Genomic DNA, 21,219 nt, shown 5'->3' with positions numbered 1-21,219 from the left:
AGTCACGTGCTAGTGCGTCATCGCTGGTACCACTTGAGCACCTCTGCCACACCACAATCGCCGCCGCAACTACTCAGCATTTACCAGCATCGCGCATCGGATAGATATCGAACTTGCCTACGATCATCCGCGCCATCGCTCAGGACTCATCGCCATGCCTTGTAATATGCGAACACATCACGAAGCGACCCCCCATCGTGGCGCAGTCGTGGCAGTGGACTCCAATCTCTTCAGCCCCATGAAAGCGAGGCTGGCGCTGTTCCTGGTTCACCAACAGTATCTGATAACGCTTCCAAAATGTCCTTGGTAGGATCTTGATTCTGGACTGGGCTACGAGATGTTTATCTCACCGCCCATTGTGGAGGTGCCTCAGGCAGACTCAGAATCTCGTGTTGTCGTGATGGCTTTCGGTCCTGTTGGCACCGCGTCGCTTGCTGCGCCTGCTTTACAGTTCTGCCTGCACGGCTGTACGGTATAAAGATGTCTTGCGTCTCTAGTCAGATTGACTATCATGCTAGTATTCTGGTTAAGTATCTTTGTTACAATGTCACTTCGCAACGCTCTCGTCGATAACACCGCCGCTCCTGCTTCATCGCAGGGCGTTGCGGGCCAGACGATCAACCTGAACGTCGTCCCGGATGACATTCACCATCTCATTCTCTCCGATATCGTGGACACATCGCCCGCAGATCTATTGAATGTGGCGCAATCTTCCGAGGTCTTGCACGATGTAGCAATGCCCTACATATACCGCAACATCATCCTGAACGGAGAATCAACTGCATACAAGGCACTTGTGGAGAAGCTCTCCAAGAATGAGCACGGTGACCTTACGAAGCATATTCGCAGCATCACCGTCAAAGACGAGGTACCCTCTGCAGACCTGATTACGTTACTCAACAAGACTATGCAGCACAGCAATCTTCGATCACTCAAGTATGGAACTTCGACCGCTTCAAGATACTGAAACTGACACTCGTAGTTGGGAGACCTCCGCGCACATACCTCCGGCAGTATACGACATCATCCACGCGATTGGGCCAAAGCCCGAGATACGCGTTGTTGTCGTGGACCGGAAAATGGCAAAGACCATTCCCCATCGTCAGATGGACATGAAGCTCTTGTCATCTCCGCTTCTTGTCAGCTTGACCTACGAGGTATACATGCAAGGCTTCGCTCCCGAGCACCCTTGTCGATCCGAGTGGCCTCGACTCTCCCAGGCACTGGCGGCTGGCGGGAACGTTAGATCTCTTCGGCTACAAGTTTTGCAAGACGGTCACAACTTTTTTACACCCGATACGGAGCCAGCGAAGATACCGCGCCTTGATCTCACCACCGGTATGCGCCTCCCTCTACTGGAGGAGATGACTCTTCAGACCTTGAGATACCATGGCCAGACATCGTATCTTTGGGATTCCGACTACTGTCGCATGTTTCGCGATGCTATCGACTGTTCCCGACTGCGAAAGCTTGACTTCGGTGGCGAACATCCCGAGAACTTCTTTACCTGCTTCACGGGGCTTTGTCCCAAGCTAAAAGTGCTGAGTTTTGGGATATGGGAGGGAGATACAACGCCTGCGAAGCGGTTCATCGAGTCGATCGATGCACTTGAACATCTCGATCTGTCACGAGCGCAAGCGGGTATAGACGATCTTTGGCCCGCTATTAAGCAGCACAAGGATACACTCGAGACACTGATCCTTGGGCCGACATTCGAAGCATACTGTCAAAAGGTTGTTATGCCCTTCAGCCGTTTGAAGGACATCGCGCGGACATTCCCTAGGCTCAAGCATCTAGGCTGGGACGCACCCTGCGAACGCAACGTAAGCCACGCTCACCCGGACCAAATTATAGTTTCGCTGACCGTACCACCAGATCGATCCGCAACATCTCGTCGCCCTGGTAGGGATGAATCTTACGAAGCTTGATCTCTGGCTGCACATTCCCCACGAAGCAAATGACTACAGCGAAAAGCTCGTACAGGATATCTGGGGCAACATCCCCCACCCCGAACTCAACAAAGAGAGTACTATCGCATCTGCGACCGGTATTGCAGATCGTCTTTTGGGGTCCGGGCAAGGTGCTTTCCAGTGGCTTACTCTTCATCTCTCGCGAGAGGGGGCTTCGGATCGTTGCCAGCCATATATGATGTACTCGAAACTGCAACTTAGACTGAATGGGCGTGCCGGAGGGACGCGTGGAGACAAGTGGGATGTGCGCGGTAAACTGGACTGGTCTTATGAACCCACTTTGGTGGAAGATCTGCTTTTTGAGGAGAGGTAGGGGAACGACGGCCAGGATGAGGTACAAAACGGTGTCCTTTCTTGGAATTGAACCTCCATGCATTTTCTTTCCCTTCCTGTCTTATGCTCCCTCGTTATATTAGGCAATGCTAGTTACGGTTGGCTCTCTGTTATCCACCCCATCTACTGGTACCGCGACGACGCAGATCGAGCGATGAGCCACTCACGATTCCCGCATTACATCACCATCCTATTCGCGAAGGTACCTCTCAAATGAGAGAGATCGCAATTATCAGACTCATGGTTGGTTGGCCTTACCTATGGGCCATACGTGAACCATGGAACAGATGTAGGTATCGCGTGTTTGGTAGCGAACGTCGCAGTCGTCCATCTCCTTGAAAAGCTTTGCACTCAATATATTCGTCCATCGCGCATATTATCTATCCTCACAACACTCGCTACGATGAATGAACATGAGCTAGAACAACAGACCGATGAGCAAGCGATGCTAGCCGTCGACCAGACCCCCACACGAGAGCAGCGTAAAGCCGCACGACGCTTCGAAAAGTTCGAAAGAAGAGCCATAAGAAACCGCATAGCCCATCTCGACCGACTGCTCGCACGCGCAAGGGAGAATGCATACAAGGCTCATTACCGCGCGGCCGATCTGAGCAAAAAGATCGAGGAAGAACGACCAGCCCTCATCGAGGCCTTGCTTCCATACGAAAGGCGCAAAGCAGCAAGATCGAAGGAAAAAGCCAAAAAGCACCACACAGAGCTCCTTGGCCGCTTCTTCCGCCTGCCGAGAGAGATCCGCGACTTAATTTACCACCACGCCTGGAGCGGCACGATAATCCCCTTCTACCAAGAGCTAACCTGGAACTTCGCGGAGCGCGATACTATCCCCTCCGGCCCTATCATTACGGCTGAGTATTCGTCTACTGGCACATACATAGCTAGCCTGATACAGCTACCGCCATGGGATCTTGCAATACTAGAGGACGCAGACACCTGCAAGGGACCTAGACACGCGCAAGAGTACGCATGGATATGGACTAGCCAGCAGATCTTCTCGGAGTCTACGGAGCAATTCTATCGCTATACACAGTTCGCGCGGGCTCCGCGGCCTGAGCGTTACTACTATCACACATGCGCGCATATTGTTCCACGGCGCAAGATCTACGAGTCGGCATACGCCTTCCCGAATATCCTCCAGGCACGCCGCGTATTGCTCGATGTGGGATACGAAATATGCCTTGACGTTATCAACCATGGTATATCGGCCTCGATTCTGGAACTGCTGGCTATGGCGAAGCATGGTGAAGGGAAGAAGGCGCTGCAGGTGAGTTGGTTACGGAATATGGCGGACACGAAAGCTTTTCAGCTTAAGGATTTGGTTCCGGCTAGTACGCCTCACTCTATGGCTAGTAGAGCGTTTGAGGAGCTGGTGTTGGGGGATTTGGAGAGGGTGGGCTGGGAGGTTGCGATTGGGGAGCAGGAAACGTAACTTGCAGGTACATCGGAAAGGTGGAGCGGAACAGGGCATTTGGTGTTTGCGCAACATCAACAAGCCACAGAAGCAGATGCTTTCACGAAGGGGATATATCGCAGGTATGAGATACCGATCATTGTTAACGCCTATGCAGTGGGTATTGTTTCCCGCTTTGTGTGGGCGCAATCGACGGAGATTGCTAGGGGGGCAATGCGCTGTAGGCAGACGCATCCTTCGCTTGAAGTCGATGGTGACGGCGAAGACGCAGCAAAGGACGCGATAGTCGTAACGCACGTGGTTAGGTTCACGAGCTGGGATAAACGCAATATTAGTAGTAGTAGTCTGTATGTAAGAGTGTTGTTGCCAGGGCGCCCACTGTGATAGCTATATGTAGTATGACATTTCGACCTTATATTAGCCACTTCCCTTTCCTACTGACCTACGAAACCACGGAACTTTCTTCTCGGCTGAAGTCCTGGCGCGCATCGTTATTGATGATCCAGGAACAACCATGCTGTCCCACAACCCCTGCAGGATGATGACGTCGTCGCCTCTGACAAGGTCGTACTGTCCGCTGATCTTTAGCCTGAGGACCTCTGTTGATCCAGCACAGATCTCCTGGAGGAATTCTTCCATCCCCTGCATCAATTAGTCCAAGTACCTCTACGAAGCTTGGGATATTGCTTACCTTCCACGTGCTACACAAACGCCAGGGGCCTTCGAACTTACGACCGACGGGATCATGGAAGATAATGGGCGCACTCGTCTTTGGTGCACGTATCTTTGCTTTCTCTAATTCTTGCGCCGCTTCTTTCGCGTCCTGTAGGGCTCTCGCATGAGCGGCTTCTATAGACTTCTGCTCCTCTGCTGCCTTCTCTTCAGCCGCCTCTCTGGCCCTTTGCGCAGCCTCTAACATGAGCTTTGCTTTCTCACTCGCTGCTTTCTTCTCCTCAGCTATCTTTGCATCTTTCATGTCGGCTGCTTGTCGCTCTGCATAGCGTACCGCATCCGCAGCAGCTTCCCTCTTGAGCTGCTCATCTTTCTGACCTAAAATCAATTTTTCAAGATTCGCCAGTCTGTCAACTTCATAGCTACGACTGCGCGGATTGCGTTCCTGTTGATTATCATAACGCGCCGTCTCTTCATCCTTATACCTAGAGGGTTTCTGCCGGCGAGCTCCCGCATTTATTGTCGAGCGGTTGGCCTTCCTCGCCGTTGATCGAGATTCACGCTTAGGGGGGGTTGACTCTTCAGGTGCAGCCCTGCGTTGTCGTGGTACATCGTCGCGTAGCGGACTTGGGGTTTCCCACTCGGAAGATGTTTTTGCATTTGCGCCGGTATCAGACGAGGACGACTCACATTCGCTTGCAGTATAGTGCATTATTCCTCGACGATGTAGAAGAGATCTCTCTCGACGTGGTGGAAGAGATCTTTCTCGATGTGGTGGAAGAGGTCTGTCTCGATGTGGTGGAAGAGGTCTGTCTCGATCCGGTGGAGGAGAGCTATCTCGGCCTGGTGGAAGAGATCTCTCTATCATGGGCGGCGATCGGGTCGAGGGGGGCGAATTGCGGTACTCTTCTGTTGCTAGGCCAGGCTCTGGAGAACTGTAGAGCTCGGAATGGCTTACGGGGTCGACGGCGTCACTAACTGAGTCTGCGCGCTCGTGTACAGAAGAGCTTCCGGAGGCATTCCAGTTCCATGCCGCTTTTCGGCTAGTATAACCCAGCACATCCTTGGCTAACGCGCTAGACATCTGCTGCAGTTCGATTGCTTGTGTACAGTCGCGGAAGATCTGGAGGGCGAAATCATCAGGCTCAAAGTCTGGGTCAGTGAGGAGTGTTGCGTCGTGTACTGCTAGTCTTCGCTCGTCGGAAGGCCGCAACCTAGACACAATTAACTCTCTCCCAGCACCTTGTGCCGCGTCCTCAAGTTGTGTCGCAGCGCTGGAATCCACAGTAGGCGTGAAAGATGGAACCTCGTCTTGCTGAACAGTGGTGTGATAGTGCAGACACTCCGTAGCGTCTTCCGCAAATTTGATGTTGCTCTCAACTTGCGTCTTTAGACACTCGCTATAAGTACGTTAGCCATAATGCTATGTTTGCGATCTTTGGTAGTGTACCTTATAGACTCGGGGGCATTCCGCTCCAGCACAACGGCTAAGTTCATCGTGGAGACAAGGACGATGATAGTGGTTTTGAAAGAGTCGATCAGGCTCTTGACAAACATGACCTTAGGCCCGACTTTCATCCATCTGAAACGGAATCGTACCATCGATATGGTGAAAGCGCGTCTTGCAGGGTCGTGCTGAACCGGCTCTCCGATGAGCATCTTTAGATCCTCTATGAGTGTTTTGCATGCAGCGATCAAGACGACGGTAATTTCGCGAAGCTTTTCCGTCTTGATGTTTGGGGTGTCCACAACCATACTCAACTGTGTGAGAGAGCTTGAGAATACATTGATGTCTGCAGCAATGAGCCTAGCTTCGTACTCTGCGGATTTGATGACATTAGCGACGTCAAGCAGCGTCCTGGCTAGCTGCGCACTCGCGCCGGCCAGGGTGATGAGAGATGCTACCAGACCGATGACCTCTGCCATAGCGATACAGCTCTGTGTCCGGTACCAGAACCAGCGTCAGAGGTATAGATATCAGGTGCTGCTCAGTGTGGGTGGTAACCGATGTGAAAATTGCGCCAGGCTGTGGGAATTGTGCGCAACATGTAACAACATTTCAGCCTGGGCTTGAGAGCCTCTTGTCGCCGTCCTGCTGCTTCGCCCCCAAGGCTGAGATATGTGCGCTGATTCCATTGGGCGTGACAGGTCGCATGCAACGCGCATGTAGGTGCCCCGCACCGGTAAGCAGCTTCGTGACAGAGAGTACTCAGCCATGCTGCACCACCTACATCATCGAAGCGAGGCTGAGACTCAAGGCTGGTATTGTCATCGGTGACGGATGAGCTTGATGTGGAGGCGGAGTGGAGATGCGGCCGAATTGCAGTACTGCGGTGGCGTGAAGCGGACGAGGGACTCACGACTTCCAAAATCCACATGACGCCAACCCAATTAGGTGGTTTCAAAGGAGAAGTACCGCCAACACCAGAAACTTGCGGCCAATATGGACTGGAGTCGACAAACGCGATAATTACATGGCGCAGACAAGCGAATCTCTCGCCCTACCCACTCTCCACATCCGCAGCTTTCGACTCAACCTTAATCTCAGGCCCCTCAATCTTCTTAACCTTCCTCCCCTCCCACCACGACATAATTCCCGCAAACATCGCAACCCCACACCCCAGCGCAATAAACGTGCCCGTCGCCCAAGTCGGGCGATCCAACCGATCATAATGCCACATGAAGAAACAAAGCACAGCCTGCAACAGCGTATTCAAAACCATCATATCAACCGTAAACGCCAATTTCCACATCCCCGTCGGCGGCGCCCTCTCCCCCGTAAAAGTCTGCGGCATCAACTCATCCTCGCCCCTCCAGCCCTCATTCTCCGTGAACCAGCTCGGCGGTCGGAACCAAGCTTTATTCTGGTTCCAGAGCCGGCGCATGGCGTTTGAGTCGTGGAAGTGGACGGCACGCAACATCCAGTAGAAGTCGCGGAAGCGCCAGGGTGCGAGGCCGAAGCCCGTGACGCAGAAGAGGGCGTTGAGGATCTGGCTGTCGATTTCGAGCCAGATTTTGCGGGAGCTGTAGTCGTCGTTGCAGCTGGGGTGGCACATGGCGGGCGCGGCGTTGAGGAGAAGGAAGAAGAGCATTGCGCCCCAGGCCTTGGGGTGTTAGTAAGAGGAGGGGTCAATGGGATGAGTGTGTACGTACGACGATGTTGAGACCGTAGATGGTGATTAGAAAGCCGGAGGGGGTGAGGAAGAAGACCCAAAAGGCTTTCAGACCGTGCTTGATGGTAGGGCCCCATGGCTCCTTGTCGGGAGACGCGTGCTTCTCCTTCAACGTCCGTCGACGGTGAAGTCCATGTCCATGAGGCCTGCGCGACTTCTTCCCAGTCTTCTCGTCTACCTCACCCGGTACAATCGCGTCTGCAGCTGGCTGGTCAAGGATCCTAGTCTGGGATTTAACCAAGGTGAGCTCTCCGTCTTCGTCTGGAACCGCTACTCGAGTGGCATGGCCATGCGCATCGAACGTGATGTTTGACCCTCCAGACTCTGGCTCTCGTAACTCTGTCAAGTTGGGCGCTTGAGCCATTGCCGTCGCCGTGGCCTGCCACATGCCCAGCTGCGGTGTCGTGTGCAGCAACGACAGCGACATGCCGCGCGCCCGCCCAATGATGCCCTTCTCTTGATCGTCGGCCATGGCTGGATGTGTATGCGCAGCCGTCGTCGTATGCGAAAGCAAATTCGGACGTCCAAGTCGAGGGTAATGATGGCGTGGGTGCTTCTACTTCACATGTCACTGAACCTGCGCTCGGTGTCACGCCGTTGAGCTACTCGGGAGTAGAGACGGTGACGCCTATGTATGCGGCCCTCGGTCCAACTGTGATAGGCGTAACAACACGGACGATCATGGCGCCGCAACGCAAAGTCCTGAGATTCCGGTCCAGACTATCGAGATAGACACGGCCGAGCACAATCTGTTCGTGCGAAAGTTCGTTGGGCGCGGATGATCGGCGGCGCGGCATAGGCAACACGCCGTGGATTGGCCCGCTTCGCCGCAGAAGATCCGCGGCCTGCAGATTGCGAGCCGATCGAGTAAGAGGTGTAAGCGTGCGCTAGAGGCAACCCGGAAAGACTGATTACTCGTACCAAGACCAAAAGTTGAAGCATGTTGATGCCCGTCATTCGTCTAATCTTCCTATAATCCATCGGGAGCCCGATGTAGCTTCCGCGTGCAGCCGGTATCGCAATGCCTCTCAACTTCAACTCCAAACAGAAGCGCGGCGAGTACCATGACGGGAAAGCGCAAAGTACCGGAAGAGTCAACACGTTCGGCCAGGTCGCTATACAATTCCACAGGAACACGACGCATCTGAAATACTGGTTCGACAAGCTCCAGAAAGATTCCGCGGCATGCCGACCACCGGGATGCGCAAAACCGCGAAGAGGCAGCACAACTCTGGTGGATGAGTTCATCAGCGACAAGACCAGCAGTATCGGCGCACCGCGACTGAACATCGCGATACATATTCCTGATGGATGAATAGAGTCGATGCCGGAGCAGATCCTACAACGCAGTAGTAGTAACGCAGTATAATACATAATAAAGAGCTATACTCTGCCCTTTTTACTTAATAGATTAGCAATATAGTACACAATTTATAAACTTTATTAAAATATAAGCTTATAGCAAAGACTAACTAAGGTAGTAATATAAGGCTGTAAAGACGCTAGGTAGACTTTAGATTATTAAGTAAGTATTATATAGTAGTACTATAGAAATTTAAACTAGAGATATAATAATTAGCTAGGTTTTGTATTTAGTAACTAACCTATAGTAGCAGCTTATTAGGTGTAAGTAAGGCACTTAAAAGCTGCATAAAGAAGTCTTTTTATACACTTATACTATTATCTCTAAAATCTAAATAATTGCGACTAAATAACTAAATAACTAACTAAACAACTAATTACAATAATTAAATATTACTATAACTATGTTATCTTTTCTTAAGAGCACATAGCTTATACTAAGGCTTCTTAGTAGTATTACTACTACGCAAGAATTAAGAGCCTACATTAATATAGGTAACAAAGGCATATCTATAGCGTTAGCAGAGTATACTTAGTTTAAAAACGTCTCTATTAATCTTCTTACGCTACTTAGCTAGTACTTTAATATAGCGTATAAGCTACTAAAGAATACTAATCTTCTTTACTCTAACTATTATAGCTTATACACTACTAAGAACTTAAACTTTAGTACATAGGTAATACGCTTTATTATTATTTCTATAGTAGCTATACAACTAATAAGAGAGGTAGCTACTACTACTAAGCTACTTTTTATTAATAAGTAGTTCTATAAGCTACGCTAGATAAGAGTGCGTCTCTATTTAGGCTAGCTACTATAGTAGTACTAGCAAGTCTTTCTTAAGAATGCTAGCGTAGAGTATAAGGCGTAGACGCAGTAGCTTCTAGATATAGTTAACACTATATAGACGTAGCAATAGATAGAAAAGATATATAGAAATAGTAGGCAGCAGTAGTTATAAGTAGAGGTTAGTATTAGGTTGCTATACTATTGCGTTAGAAAAAGGTAGAAGTTTTTTTAAGTCTTAGCAGCCTAACGTTATATTAGCAGCTATATTATTGTATTGTTATTTTAAATAAGTCTAACATAAGATTACATAATAATAGTAATAACGTAAGCTATTAGAAACATAGTTAATCCCTGTCCTCCGGGGATCGCGATACATATATGCGGGTCTCGCGGCGATGTGCAGCCTTTCATTCCGATTGCGAAGCTGCTCCAGGCTGCGCCACATCACCACCGAGTTCGCATCTGCACGCATCCCGCCTTCAAGGACTTTGTGGAAAGCAACGGGGTGGAGTTCTTTTCCATCGGAGGCGACCCCGAAGCACTCATGGCGTACATGGTGAAGAATCCAGGGCTGATTCCAAATATGCAGTCCATCAAAGCCGGGGACATTGGCAAGCGACGAAAAGAGATGGCCGAGATGATGGAGGGGACCTGGAGGAGTTGCATCGAGGCGGGTGATGGCATGGGCCAGAGAGTCTCAGCGTTAGACGTAGACGCGCCTGAGGATTTGTTCATCGCAGATTGCATCATTGCGAACCCGCCGTCCATGGGCCACATTCACTGCGCGGAGAAGCTTGGCATCCCGCTGCACATGGTCTTCACTATGCCGTGGTCGCCAACAAAAGCTTTCCACCACCCGCTGGCAGCCATGGAGTATGGCGAAGTTGAGAGGTCCGTCGCAAACTACTTCAGCTTCGGCATCATGGAGCTGCTCACTTGGCAGGGTTTAGGCGATGTCATCAACAAGTTCAGGACGCAGACCTTGCACCTAGACGCTATTAGCCCGCTCTGGGGTCATCTCTTGCTTTCGAGACTTCGCGTCCCATATAGTTACCTATGGTCACAGGCTTTGATCCCGCGGCCAGCTGACTGGGACTCACATATCAGCATTACCGGTTTCTCATTCCTGGATGCTGGATCGAATTACACGCCGCCGGACGACCTGGCTGAGTTTTTTGCGAAAGGCCCTCCTCCGGTGTACATCGGCTTTGGCAGCATAGTGGTAGATGATCCAGTGGCTCTCACCAAACTCATCTTTGCCGCCGTGAAGCTAGCAAAAGTCAGAGCTATAGTCTCCAAGGGCTGGGGCGGCGTGGGTGCGGGTGATGTGCCGGATGATGTGTATCTCATTGGCAATTGTCCGCACGATTGGCTCTTCCAACGGGTTTCGTGTGTGGTTCATCACGGAGGTGCGGGTACAACGGCTGCTGGTATTGCCTTGGGTAGGCCTACGGTTGTTGTGCCCTTCTTCGGTGACCAACCCTTCTGGGGACAGGTAAGTCAGCGTTGAGACACGACTGAGCCGACCTAACAATACGATAGATGATCGCAAAGGCTGGAGCTGGTCCAATGCCCATCCCGTTCAAGCAGATGACTGCCGAGAGCCTTGCGACAAGCATTACCTTTGCGCTGCAAGATTCTGTCAAAGTCGCAGTTCAGAAGATGGCAGAAAGTATTGCAGAGGAAGATGGTGCCGGAGATACTGTACGCGACTTTCAGCAGAAACTTGGCATTGATGGAATACGATGTCATATCTGTCCGGATCGCCTAGCTATCTGGCGTGACAAAGAGACTGGCGCACATCTCAGTGGCTTTGCAGCCTCCGTGCTTGTCCAAGAAAGACTGTTGGATTTGAAGCATCTGCGTTTGCTGCAACATCGGCATTACTATACCCATGAAGGCGCTGAAGGACCTTTGACAGGTGTTGTCGCTGCTTTCGGAGGGCTCATGTCCTCTTTGGGTACCGATACAGCTGAGTTCTCGCAGCGGCTGAAGAAAAGACCACGCGAGACTGAGGCCGACGTAGAAGCCTTGAAAAGAGTGCCGACTGTTGATGAGCCAGACTTGGAAAAGGGCATCACGTCCAAACACTTCCATCACTTGGCGTACAGAATGGCAGCGAAGTCATGCGATGACGACTACACGCACAACTTCGAGAAGCCGCAGAACCGCCCGGGTATATCAGCTCTTCGCGAGAAGATCGCTGCGAGGAGAGCAAGAGGAGGCCGTGGCTACCAAATCACAAGCGCTACCGCGCATTACGTTGGTGATCTCGCGGCTACAGGAGCCAAAACCCCAGTCGCCTTCTTCTACAACATCGCCAACGGCTTCCGGAACCTACCCTCATACGCAATCCACAACGACCCCGCGCGACAAAGAGACGAAATCACCGGCTTCGGCAGCGGCTGCAAACTCGCCGGCAAAGAATTCGTGCTCGGCCTCAGCGACGCACTCGTAGGCATAGTTCGACACCCCTATCTCGGCGCGAAACAAGAAGGCGCCATGGGCTTTGGCAAAGGAATTGGGCGAGGTCTAGCTGGGCTATATCTCCATTTAGGAGCCGGTAAGTTCGGGTTCCGAATATTCCGCTTATCCGCTTATCTAACACTACTGTCAGCGGTATTTGGCCTGCCAGGATATTTCTTGAAAGGCGTCGAGAGGGGCCTCTTGGCGCGGCATCTCACTGCGCTGCAGGCGGAGATTTTCTTTATACAGCTGCGCCGATCTGCTGTCGCGTTTCGTGGTGCGAGCGATGTTGAGAAGGAAGCGGTGGTGAAGAAATGGGCGGAAGTGAAATCAAGCATAGACAGGCATTAGCGAGGAAGTTTTTCGTAGGGCTGGTGGCCTCGTCTGCAAGGCACCCCGCGAGGGATGCAGCGAAGGATGCGGAGCGTTGTGATTGATAGCCAGTAGCGCAAGAACAGCCGGTGGCAGCCTGGGCCGCTACGCCCCGTTGGTTTTCGCTCCATCGCGGTGAGCGCTAGCCAAGTAGCACCGCGCGACCACCGATATGGCTACGATTGCGACGGGCTACAAAAGCGATTGCCAGGCCGTTGCGAAACGTGACATCAATATACCCATATTCTCTCCATTCGTGTTTGACTTCGACATGATATACGACCCGTGGTGATCGCTAGGAACGTAGCGACAAGCTCTCGACTTTTACGCCCCGAAGTGTGCCGGAGGGACACAACATCAACCCAGAGGCAGCGTACAATGGAGTCAATAGACTTGAAGCGCGCAGCATGGCAGATCGCGATATCTGCAGCGACTGCCGCCATTGCAGTCTTCATGTTCAAGTTGGTGAAGATGCGCATGATCTTCTACAGGCTCAAAAAGCAGGGCATGGTACGCAGCCCTCTCCGAACACGCCACAACCCATGAGCTAACATTCCACCCCTCAAAGCCCGTTCCAGCATGGGACTTCGCGACCGGAAATATGAGAGTATTACCAGACCTCCTCAAGCAATTCCCCGAAGGCTCGCAGCAATCCGATGCCTTTACTCTGCTCGCAAACGACTTCCCAGACTCGGACAACTGCTTCTACGTCGATCTGTGGCCGTTTACCAGTCCGCTCATGATAGTCACGTCGCCCGAGATGGCAATGCAAGCGTGTCAGGAATACGATCTGCCCAAGCCGCCCATTCTGATCCCGTTCTTTGCGCCGTTCGCGGGAGGTGCGAATCTATTCGATATGAATGGCGCGGAGTGGAAGAGGTCGAGGGCGCTGTTTAACCCGGGGTTTAGTGATAGGGTTATGATGGAGAGCACGCCGCATATTATTGAGGAAGCTGAGGTCTACGTGGGGTTGCTGCGAGAGCATGCGAAGAAAGGGGATACGTTTTCTCTGGATCGATTGACCTGTGATTATATGATGGATCTCATCGGCGTCATCACCATGTAAGCATACCACCAGCTCATCACGTGTGTCTCAAGTACTAACACAACCAGCAACGCACGTCTCCACTCCATGACCAGCCACAACGCCCTCGCAGCAGCAATGCGCAGCTCCATAGAATGGAACTGCCGGGACCAAGAGATGAATCCGTTCAAGCGCTGGAACCCTTACCGCCCCTGGATCGAATGGCGAAACGGCAAAACGATGGATCGCTACATCAGCACGGAGCTGGACAAGCGATACGAAGATTGGCGTAGCAACAAGCCGTCCACCCGCGCCAAGTCTGTCATGGACATCACGATAGCCGCGTACATGGGCGAGCGCAAAGGAGCCGCAAAGCTCGACCCTGAGTTCAAGCGGTGGGCGACAGTTCAGATCCGGCTGTTCTTGTTCGCGGGACATGATTCCACTGCCGCTACCATCGTATACAGTCTCTACATGCTGTCCAAGCACCCAGAAGCTTTAGCTGAAGCCCGTGCAGAGCTCGACGAAGTCTTTGGCGCAGGCAATGACACAGCCGCCGGTGCGCTCAAGAAGCATCCAGAGCAGATCAACAAGCTCCCTTATATGAACGCCGTAGTCAAGGAGACGCTCCGCCTCTTCCCACCCGCTTCAGGCATGCGAGGCGGTCTCCCAGGCGTTTTCCTCCGCGACAAAAACGGAAATAAATACCCCACCCAAGACATCAACATCTGGGTCGTCCACGGCGCGATCCAGCGGAACCCGCACTACTGGCCCGAACCTCACGCCTTCCTGCCCGAGCGCTGGCTCGTCGAGCCCGGCCACCCTTTGTATCCGCCCAAAGGAGGGTGGCGGCCGTTTGAATTTGGGCCGAGGAATTGCGTGGGTCAGACGCTGGCGATGCTGGATATCAAGATTACCTTAGCGATGACGGTGAGGGAGTTTGATGTGAAGGATATGTATGAGGAGTGGGATCGACGCAATCCGTCAAAGGGGATTAAAGAGGTGTTTGGCGAGAGGGCGTATCAGGTGCCGCAGGGGGCTGCGCATCCGGTGGATGGGTTTCCTTGTAAGGTGAGTATGCGGGGGTCGTAGTGTAATGTAATGTATTAGCATTTGAGCGCGGAGAGGTGGCTCGAAGTCGTTGTAGAAGACGTCGCATCATGCGCATCTTAATCATTTTGAATGAACTAAGCACATGAGAGCTCATTCAACCCTATGCGATAGGCGATGCTGGACGGCGTTCGAGGTGTAGCGCTGTGTAGCCGTGGTGAGCAGCGGTTGTTCCGCCAACGCCATGTTTAGTGCGCGCGGCAATCTTTCCGATTTCCGAGCGTGCACCCTGGGCGGGCTGCAACTTTGTATACTAGCACCACCAGCACCAGCACCGCCAACTGCACCGCTACGCATTGATACGACTGATACGCTTTTCCGACACGTATATATCCAATCCCCCTCTTGATTCCTTACGTAACGACCTCATTGGCCAGCTGCCTCCCTCGCACCGACCTCACGCAACGCCGTCACCTCACCGCACATGCGATAGTCACCGTCACACCAGTCCCCGATCGAGATGCTAGGCTTCCGTCCGCTATCCGTGGGCAAGCGGAAAGCCAAGTCGTACAACCAGGCGGCGACCCACGAGCGCGATGTCGAGGACGGCGAAGTCAACGAGAAAGGCTACCAAAGCGACGACTACGAGGCCTACATGTCCTCGGGCACAACGAGCCCATCCTCATCCCGGGAATCCTCGGGCGCATACGACCCGAACCCGAACAACATCGAATCGAGACCGCTGCGACGGTCCTCCAAATCCCACCGGAGAGCCCCTTCGAAAGCCACCGTCAGCGCATACAGCTATAGGAATCCGCGGGCATGCACACGATACTTTGGGCTAGCCGTGGCGAGTACGCTGCTCTTCTTCATGTACTTCCTCTTCAGCAGCAGCTGGGCCTCGATACGGAATGCAGAGCTCGGCCTGAACAAGCCGCCGCCGCCGCCCAACGTCTGGGAGAGCTTCCCGTTCCTGAAGCGGTACCACGGCGGCGTGCGGTCGCTGGTGAGCCGGGAGAAGAACGTGCCGGAATACCCCACCAAGCAGGACATCGACCCTGAGCTGCCCGCGGAGGAGCCCAAGAGCGACGTCGAAAAGCGACAGTCGCAGGGCGCACACATTGCCGAATCGATACCATTCGACCCGTACCCAGACTATAGCGGCGTCAACTACGTGGACACATACGGGCCGGTCGAGACGTGCTATCTCGACGCGAACGACACCATCAAGGTGCCAGGGCTGCGGGCATACAAGGGCGTTCCCCAGGGTATGCCGGATAACGTCATTGGGAGCTACGAGACACTGGGTCTAAGGGACGATGTCTGTTTTGAGCGCTTCGGACGGCTCGGTCCGTATGGCCTCGGCTACAGTAAGAGGCGCGGTGGAACGGGCGCCGGCATGGAGGGCGACCGCGAAGGCATCGAAGACGTGTGGAAGGTGGACGCCGAGGTAGACTTCCGCGACGTCAGCTGGGCGGAGGCAATCGACCGCTGCTTGGAGAAGAACAAGGGCCGCTTCCAGAGACAACCAAAGTCCCGGGCGGACTCGTTTACCATGCAGAAACGCGATGCTGAAGATGCTCCCACAAACACTACCGTGCTACAACCAAAGGCGGCACACAATACGCTTCTCCCCAGGACCGCAGTCCTCGTCCGAACATGGGACGACTACAACTACGACGACGAAGACATCATGTACCTGCGCGCACTCGTCTCCGAGTTGAGCCTCGCGTCCGGCGGCGAATACGAAGTCCACTTCCTGATCCAAGTTCACGATGACAACAAGCAGATCTGGGCCGACGAGGCGATCCACCAGGAAGTCCTCAAGAACGCGCTACCTGCTGAGTTCGCTGGTATGGGCACGCTCTGGTCGGAACGTCAGATGGGCTTGATCTACGGCGGCCTAGAGGAGTCCAACTACCGCGGCCTGCCTGTACACGGCGTCTATCGCTCCACCTTCATGCCAGTCACGTACTTTGCACACCAGCACCCCGAGTTCGACTTCTTCTGGCATTGGGAGATGGACGTTCGGTATACTGGCCACCACTACCATCTCTTCGAACAGGTCTCCAAGTGGACGACTGCCCAGCCGCGCAAAGGACTGTGGGAGCGCGACGCCCGTTTCTACGTCCCATCAGTCCACGGCACCTGGGAAGAGTTCAAGCAGATGGTGCACTGGCAGACCCAGCACGGCACAAACAACCAAGCAAACAAATGGTCCTCGCATCTGCCCCCCAATCCCCACGTCCCTCTTGCGGAAATGCAAAAGCCCGAGAAGCCAGTCTGGGGTCCAGAACTCCCCCAAGACTACCCCGACATCGAGATTGACGAGTCCGTAAAACCCAACACAACAATCACAGAAGACAAGTACGAATGGGGCGTTGGCGAACCCGCCGACCTCATCGTCTTCAACCCCCTCTTTGACCCCGACCACACAAACTGGATCCTCGCCGACGACGTCACAGGCTACGATAAGAAGAATGGTCTTCCCCCGCGCCGCACCGCGATCAACACCTCCGGTCGCCTCTCCCGCCGCCTCCTCGAAACTATGCACCGCGAACAGTCGCGCCACCGCCACACCATGTTCTCCGAAATGTGGCCCGCATCTGCCGCTCTGCACCACGGCCTCAAAGCCGTCTACGCCCCTCATCCCGTGTTCATAGACCGCAAATGGCCAACACAGTACCTCGCCGCTATTTTCAACAACGGCCGCAACGGCGCGAGTGGCGGCGCACGCATGTCTGTCTTTTCGGATGAGCGTCAACATAACTTTTTGGGTACGACTTGGTACTATCACGCTGGCTTTGCGCCGAATCTGTGGAAACGCTGGATGGGATATAAGGTTGATAACGATGGGGGTGAGGAATATGAGGTTGCGGGTGAGGGCAGGATGTGTTTGCCTGCTGTGTTGTTGCATCCTGTTAAGCAGGTTGATTTGGTGCAGGAGAAGGAGAGGGTTGAGGAGGGTGAGGGTGAGAAGGTGGAGTGAGGAGTGAGGAGTGTGAGTTGCATGCTTGGGTTGGGATAGCGTGGCGTTGGTATTGAACTCGACTGGCGTACGGAGTTTGATGTGAATAGCGTTTGATTCTTGTTGTATATGACTAGAGACGATCTTAATCGCCATTCATGTTGGATATGGATATATGAACAGATATGTAGAGGCTCTTCTTATGTAGCCTTGCTTTTGTACATGTATTGAGAACAAACTTACTAAGCTCTTGAACCTGCTTTCCGTCAAGCTCTTCCCATGCTCGATAGCTTTGCCGCGAACCCAAAACCTTGCGAGTAGGTAGTGGATAACTCCTCTCTCCTCCACGTCACTCTTCAGCCTTCTTCCCACCGCTATCTTCCCACGTCTAATAACTCCTCGGCAGCCCCAGCACCTTCTCCCCAATATAATTCAACACCATCTCCCTACTCACTGGCGCAATCCTCGGTACAAAGCACTCCCTCAAAAACCGCTCCACATCATACTCAGCCGCATACCCCATCCCCCCATGCGCCAGCACCGCCCTCTCACACGCCGTAAACGCCGCTTCAGCCGCAAGATACTTTGCGCTATTCGCCGCAACACCAATCGCATCCTGCCTAATCCCCGCATCCGTCTTACTCGCATCGTACAGCCGCGCCGCGTGGTACGTAACATGTTTCGCTGCTTCAAGCTGCATGTACGCGTCCGCGAGGGGGTGCGATATGCCTTGGTTCATGCCGATGGGTCGTTGGAAGACGGTGCGTGAGCGCGCGTAGGCGGCGGCTTTTGTGAGGGCCGCGTAGCCTAATCCGAGGGCTTCGCCCGCGAGGAGACACCGCTCTGCGTTCATGCCCCCGAGGATGATTTTGAAGCCTTCGCCTTCGTGGCCGACGAGGCATGAAGCGGGGATCTTGTAGGCGTCGAAGAAGACTTCGTTTGCGTCGACGGCGCGTCCACCCATCTTCTTGATTCGTCGCATGTCCAGTCCGGGTGCTGAGCGATCAAGCGGTATGCAAAATAGACTCAGCGCTTTACTAGGTTTCTCGGCTTCTTCCCGTGGGGTCGTTCGTGCAAGCAAAATCATGCGTGACGCGACTTGTGCGCATGTTATCCATATCTTCTGCCCCGTGATGCTATACCCTTTCCCATCCTCATCTCTCTTCGCAAACGTACTCAACCGCAGTGTATCCAACCCCGAATCCGGTTCCGTAACCCCAAAACACGTCCGCCACTCCCCCGATATTATCCTCGGTATCGTTTCCTGTAACTGCTCCTCACTCCCATACTTAGCCAACGGCTGCGTCGCATACACATTCGCGTGAATCGCCTGCGCGCCTGCGATACCAGCGCCAGACTCTGCAATCGTCTGCATCATCATCGTCGCCTCGGAGATGCCCAGTCCAGACCCGCCGTATGCTTCTGGTAAAGCGATGCCGAGCCACCCGTCTTTGGCCAACGCGGCGTGGAAGTCGGACGGGTCGCTGCTGGTTTCGTCGCGGTCGCGCCAGTAGCTGTTGGGGAAGCGGGAGCAGAGTGCGAAGATGGCGTCGCGGATTTCGAGTTGTGTGGAAGTGAAGCCGGTTGTTTCCATGATGCGGCGGCGCGGTGTGGTGCTGAAGTGGCATCGCTGGGGGTAGATGCGGAGGCGGAAGGCGTTGCGTGTCGGGCGCAAGATGCGCAGAGTGCGCGCTGCCGCTGGGGATAGCATCGTGGGCGTAAGTGGTGGTTACATCGGTGCTGTTGTTGCGTTCACGGCTGTCGCATGACGTTGGTTGTTGACGCGCGAAGTAGCCGACTTGCGATGTTGCCGCAGGTGGGGGTAAGAGGTGTAAAGCCGAGGTGAAGTGCCAGTACGCGCTTCACGACAGCCCCTCGCTCGCCACGCGGTATAGTAGTTTAAGCGTCGCGGATTACAGAAGTTATATTAACTAACCTAAGTTTATTAAATTTATAACTTTTACTACTATATTCTATAGAATCTAGTCTATATATTTATATATTTAGTACTAGTTCTATAGCTTAAGTTAACTTTAGAAGTTTATATAATAGCTTAAGCTAACTATAGTATAATAGACTACGCCTAGAAAGGTTCTTAGTTAGAAACCTTAGAAATCTAGTCTAGTTTTAGTTAAGCTTAGAAAACTCTTCTAAAGTATATAGCTATCTAAAAAGTTTTTTTTTTCTAAAACTATTAAATTAATCTATTATTTTCTAGTATCTACTCTTAAAGTTAGTTTCTTATAATTAAATTTAATTAATACTTTAAGAAAGTTTATAAAAACTTTCTTATTATAGATATAACTTTATATACTTTAGTAGAAAATATAGCTTAGTATACTATTACTCTAGTAGAGTAAAGCTATAGCTAAAAGTATAATACTTAGTAACTCTAGTCTATATTAGATATAGAGATAAATACTAATAAAAGATAAACTAAACTTTAGCTAGTTAAGAATATACTAAAGTTATAGACTAAATAAATATTAGTTTTTCTTTTCTTAGATATATCTAATACTAACTAATTTATAAAGAATAATACTACTTCTTCTAAACTAACTATAAAACTAGTAATTACTTAAGAAATACTAAACTTTTTCTACTATAGAATTATATAACTTAAAGATAATATATAGTATATACTTTTTTTTCTAAATATATCTACTTTTTTTTTTCTACTTTAACTAATATATATACTATAAAAACTAAATAAGCTAAAGCTAAACTTTTTAGACTTTAAAATATCTAAGCTAATTTATTATAATTTATTAAAATTCTAAACCTTTACTTCTTTACTAGAAACTAAAGTAACTACTAAAGATTTAAGCTCTAAATAGTAAATAAGCTATAATATAATAAAAAGAAGCTAGAAAGTTAACTAAAGTATATTTTCTTTAGATTAATAGATAAAGTAGTAAGTATTATACTATTTTAGATAAGTTATTTTAAGAAATCTAGTAATATAAATATATTTTAGAAGTTTCTAGACTAGTAGTTTTTAAATAATATATTAGAAATAAAATTATAAAAAAAGTTAATAATATTTAAGTAAAGTAGTAAAATATACTTAGATAAATTTAATATAGTTTTTATAAAGCTTATTTTTAATACTAAAGAATTATATAATAAATACTTTAAAATATAATACTTTAGTATCTTAAGACTAGATCTTAAGTAGCTTATAATATCTATAGTTATTCTAAATAACTAGACTATTACGTAACTAATAGATTACGTAAGAATTATTAAGAAAAACTAACTTTATTAGATTTATAACTTTTGCTATAAAATTCTAGAAAATCTAGTTTATATACTACTAGATTCTAGTACTAGCTTTATAGCTTAAGCTATTTTTAAAAGCTTATTTAATACTATAAGCTAGCTTTAGAAGTATATTCTCTACTATAAGTAGACTTAGAAAGTATACTTTATAGTATAAGCTAATTCTAAAAGTCTACTAGTAGTATAAGTTAGCTCTAGAAGCGTACTTAATAGTATAAGCTAACTCTAAAAGAATACTTAATACTACTAGCTATATATAAAACTACACTAATAGTATAAGCTAACTCTAGAAGTATACTTAATACTATAAGCTAACTCTAGAAGTATA

At 50.8% G+C, this 21,219-nt stretch overlaps 9 protein-coding genes across 9 annotated transcripts; 6 read left to right on the top strand and 3 right to left on the bottom strand.

Moving 5' to 3' along the window:
• Window positions 1-544: 544 nt before the first annotated feature.
• Window positions 545-2,283, top strand: J4E84_009765 (uncharacterized protein; the record flags this gene model as incomplete). The annotated part of the gene is made up of 3 exons (XM_049392325.1): window positions 545-936; window positions 983-1,823; window positions 1,876-2,283. The coding sequence occupies 3 exons, from the start codon at window positions 545-547 to the stop codon at window positions 2,281-2,283; spliced, it is 1,641 nt and encodes a 546-aa protein (XP_049239908.1).
• Window positions 2,284-2,706: 423 nt separating this feature from the next.
• Window positions 2,707-3,750, top strand: J4E84_009764 (uncharacterized protein; the record flags this gene model as incomplete). The annotated part of the gene is made up of 1 exon (XM_049392324.1): window positions 2,707-3,750. The coding sequence occupies one exon, from the start codon at window positions 2,707-2,709 to the stop codon at window positions 3,748-3,750; it is 1,044 nt and encodes a 347-aa protein (XP_049239907.1).
• Window positions 3,751-4,149: 399 nt separating this feature from the next.
• J4E84_009763 (uncharacterized protein) lies at window positions 4,150-6,640 on the bottom strand (the record flags this gene model as incomplete). Its single annotated transcript, XM_049392323.1, has 5 exons — window positions 4,150-4,374; window positions 4,424-4,777; window positions 5,363-5,804; window positions 5,855-6,340; window positions 6,636-6,640. The coding sequence occupies 5 exons, from the start codon at window positions 6,638-6,640 to the stop codon at window positions 4,150-4,152; spliced, it is 1,512 nt and encodes a 503-aa protein (XP_049239906.1).
• Window positions 6,641-6,905: 265 nt separating this feature from the next.
• J4E84_009762 (uncharacterized protein) lies at window positions 6,906-8,049 on the bottom strand (the record flags this gene model as incomplete). The annotated part of the gene is made up of 2 exons (XM_049392322.1): window positions 6,906-7,508; window positions 7,558-8,049. 2 exons carry the CDS (start codon window positions 8,047-8,049, stop codon window positions 6,906-6,908), a joined length of 1,095 nt encoding a protein of 364 aa, XP_049239905.1.
• A 549-nt stretch (window positions 8,050-8,598) lies between these two features.
• On the top strand, window positions 8,599-8,892 carry J4E84_009761 (uncharacterized protein; the record flags this gene model as incomplete). The annotated part of the gene is made up of 1 exon (XM_049392321.1): window positions 8,599-8,892. The coding sequence occupies one exon, from the start codon at window positions 8,599-8,601 to the stop codon at window positions 8,890-8,892; it is 294 nt and encodes a 97-aa protein (XP_049239904.1).
• A 1,381-nt stretch (window positions 8,893-10,273) lies between these two features.
• J4E84_009760 (uncharacterized protein) lies at window positions 10,274-12,546 on the top strand (the record flags this gene model as incomplete). Its single annotated transcript, XM_049392320.1, has 2 exons — window positions 10,274-11,224; window positions 11,272-12,546. The coding sequence occupies 2 exons, from the start codon at window positions 10,274-10,276 to the stop codon at window positions 12,544-12,546; spliced, it is 2,226 nt and encodes a 741-aa protein (XP_049239903.1).
• A 399-nt stretch (window positions 12,547-12,945) lies between these two features.
• Window positions 12,946-14,683, top strand: J4E84_009759 (uncharacterized protein; the record flags this gene model as incomplete). Its single annotated transcript, XM_049392319.1, has 3 exons — window positions 12,946-13,077; window positions 13,136-13,629; window positions 13,681-14,683. 3 exons carry the CDS (start codon window positions 12,946-12,948, stop codon window positions 14,681-14,683), a joined length of 1,629 nt encoding a protein of 542 aa, XP_049239902.1.
• A 478-nt stretch (window positions 14,684-15,161) lies between these two features.
• J4E84_009758 (uncharacterized protein) lies at window positions 15,162-17,630 on the top strand (the record flags this gene model as incomplete). Its single annotated transcript, XM_049392318.1, has 1 exon — window positions 15,162-17,630. The coding sequence occupies one exon, from the start codon at window positions 15,162-15,164 to the stop codon at window positions 17,628-17,630; it is 2,469 nt and encodes an 822-aa protein (XP_049239901.1).
• A 367-nt stretch (window positions 17,631-17,997) lies between these two features.
• On the bottom strand, window positions 17,998-19,320 carry J4E84_009757 (uncharacterized protein; the record flags this gene model as incomplete). The annotated part of the gene is made up of 1 exon (XM_049392317.1): window positions 17,998-19,320. One exon carries the CDS (start codon window positions 19,318-19,320, stop codon window positions 17,998-18,000), a length of 1,323 nt encoding a protein of 440 aa, XP_049239900.1.
• Window positions 19,321-21,219: the final 1,899 nt, after the last annotated feature.

Source organism: Alternaria hordeiaustralica, assembly GCF_023758085.1.
Source record: "Alternaria hordeiaustralica strain BMP 2776 chromosome Unknown scaffold_32, whole genome shotgun sequence".
Classification (NCBI taxonomy): Eukaryota; Fungi; Ascomycota; class Dothideomycetes; order Pleosporales; family Pleosporaceae; genus Alternaria; species Alternaria hordeiaustralica.
Note: the sequence above shows the minus strand (reverse complement) of the source record. Positions and strands in the feature narration are given on the sequence as shown.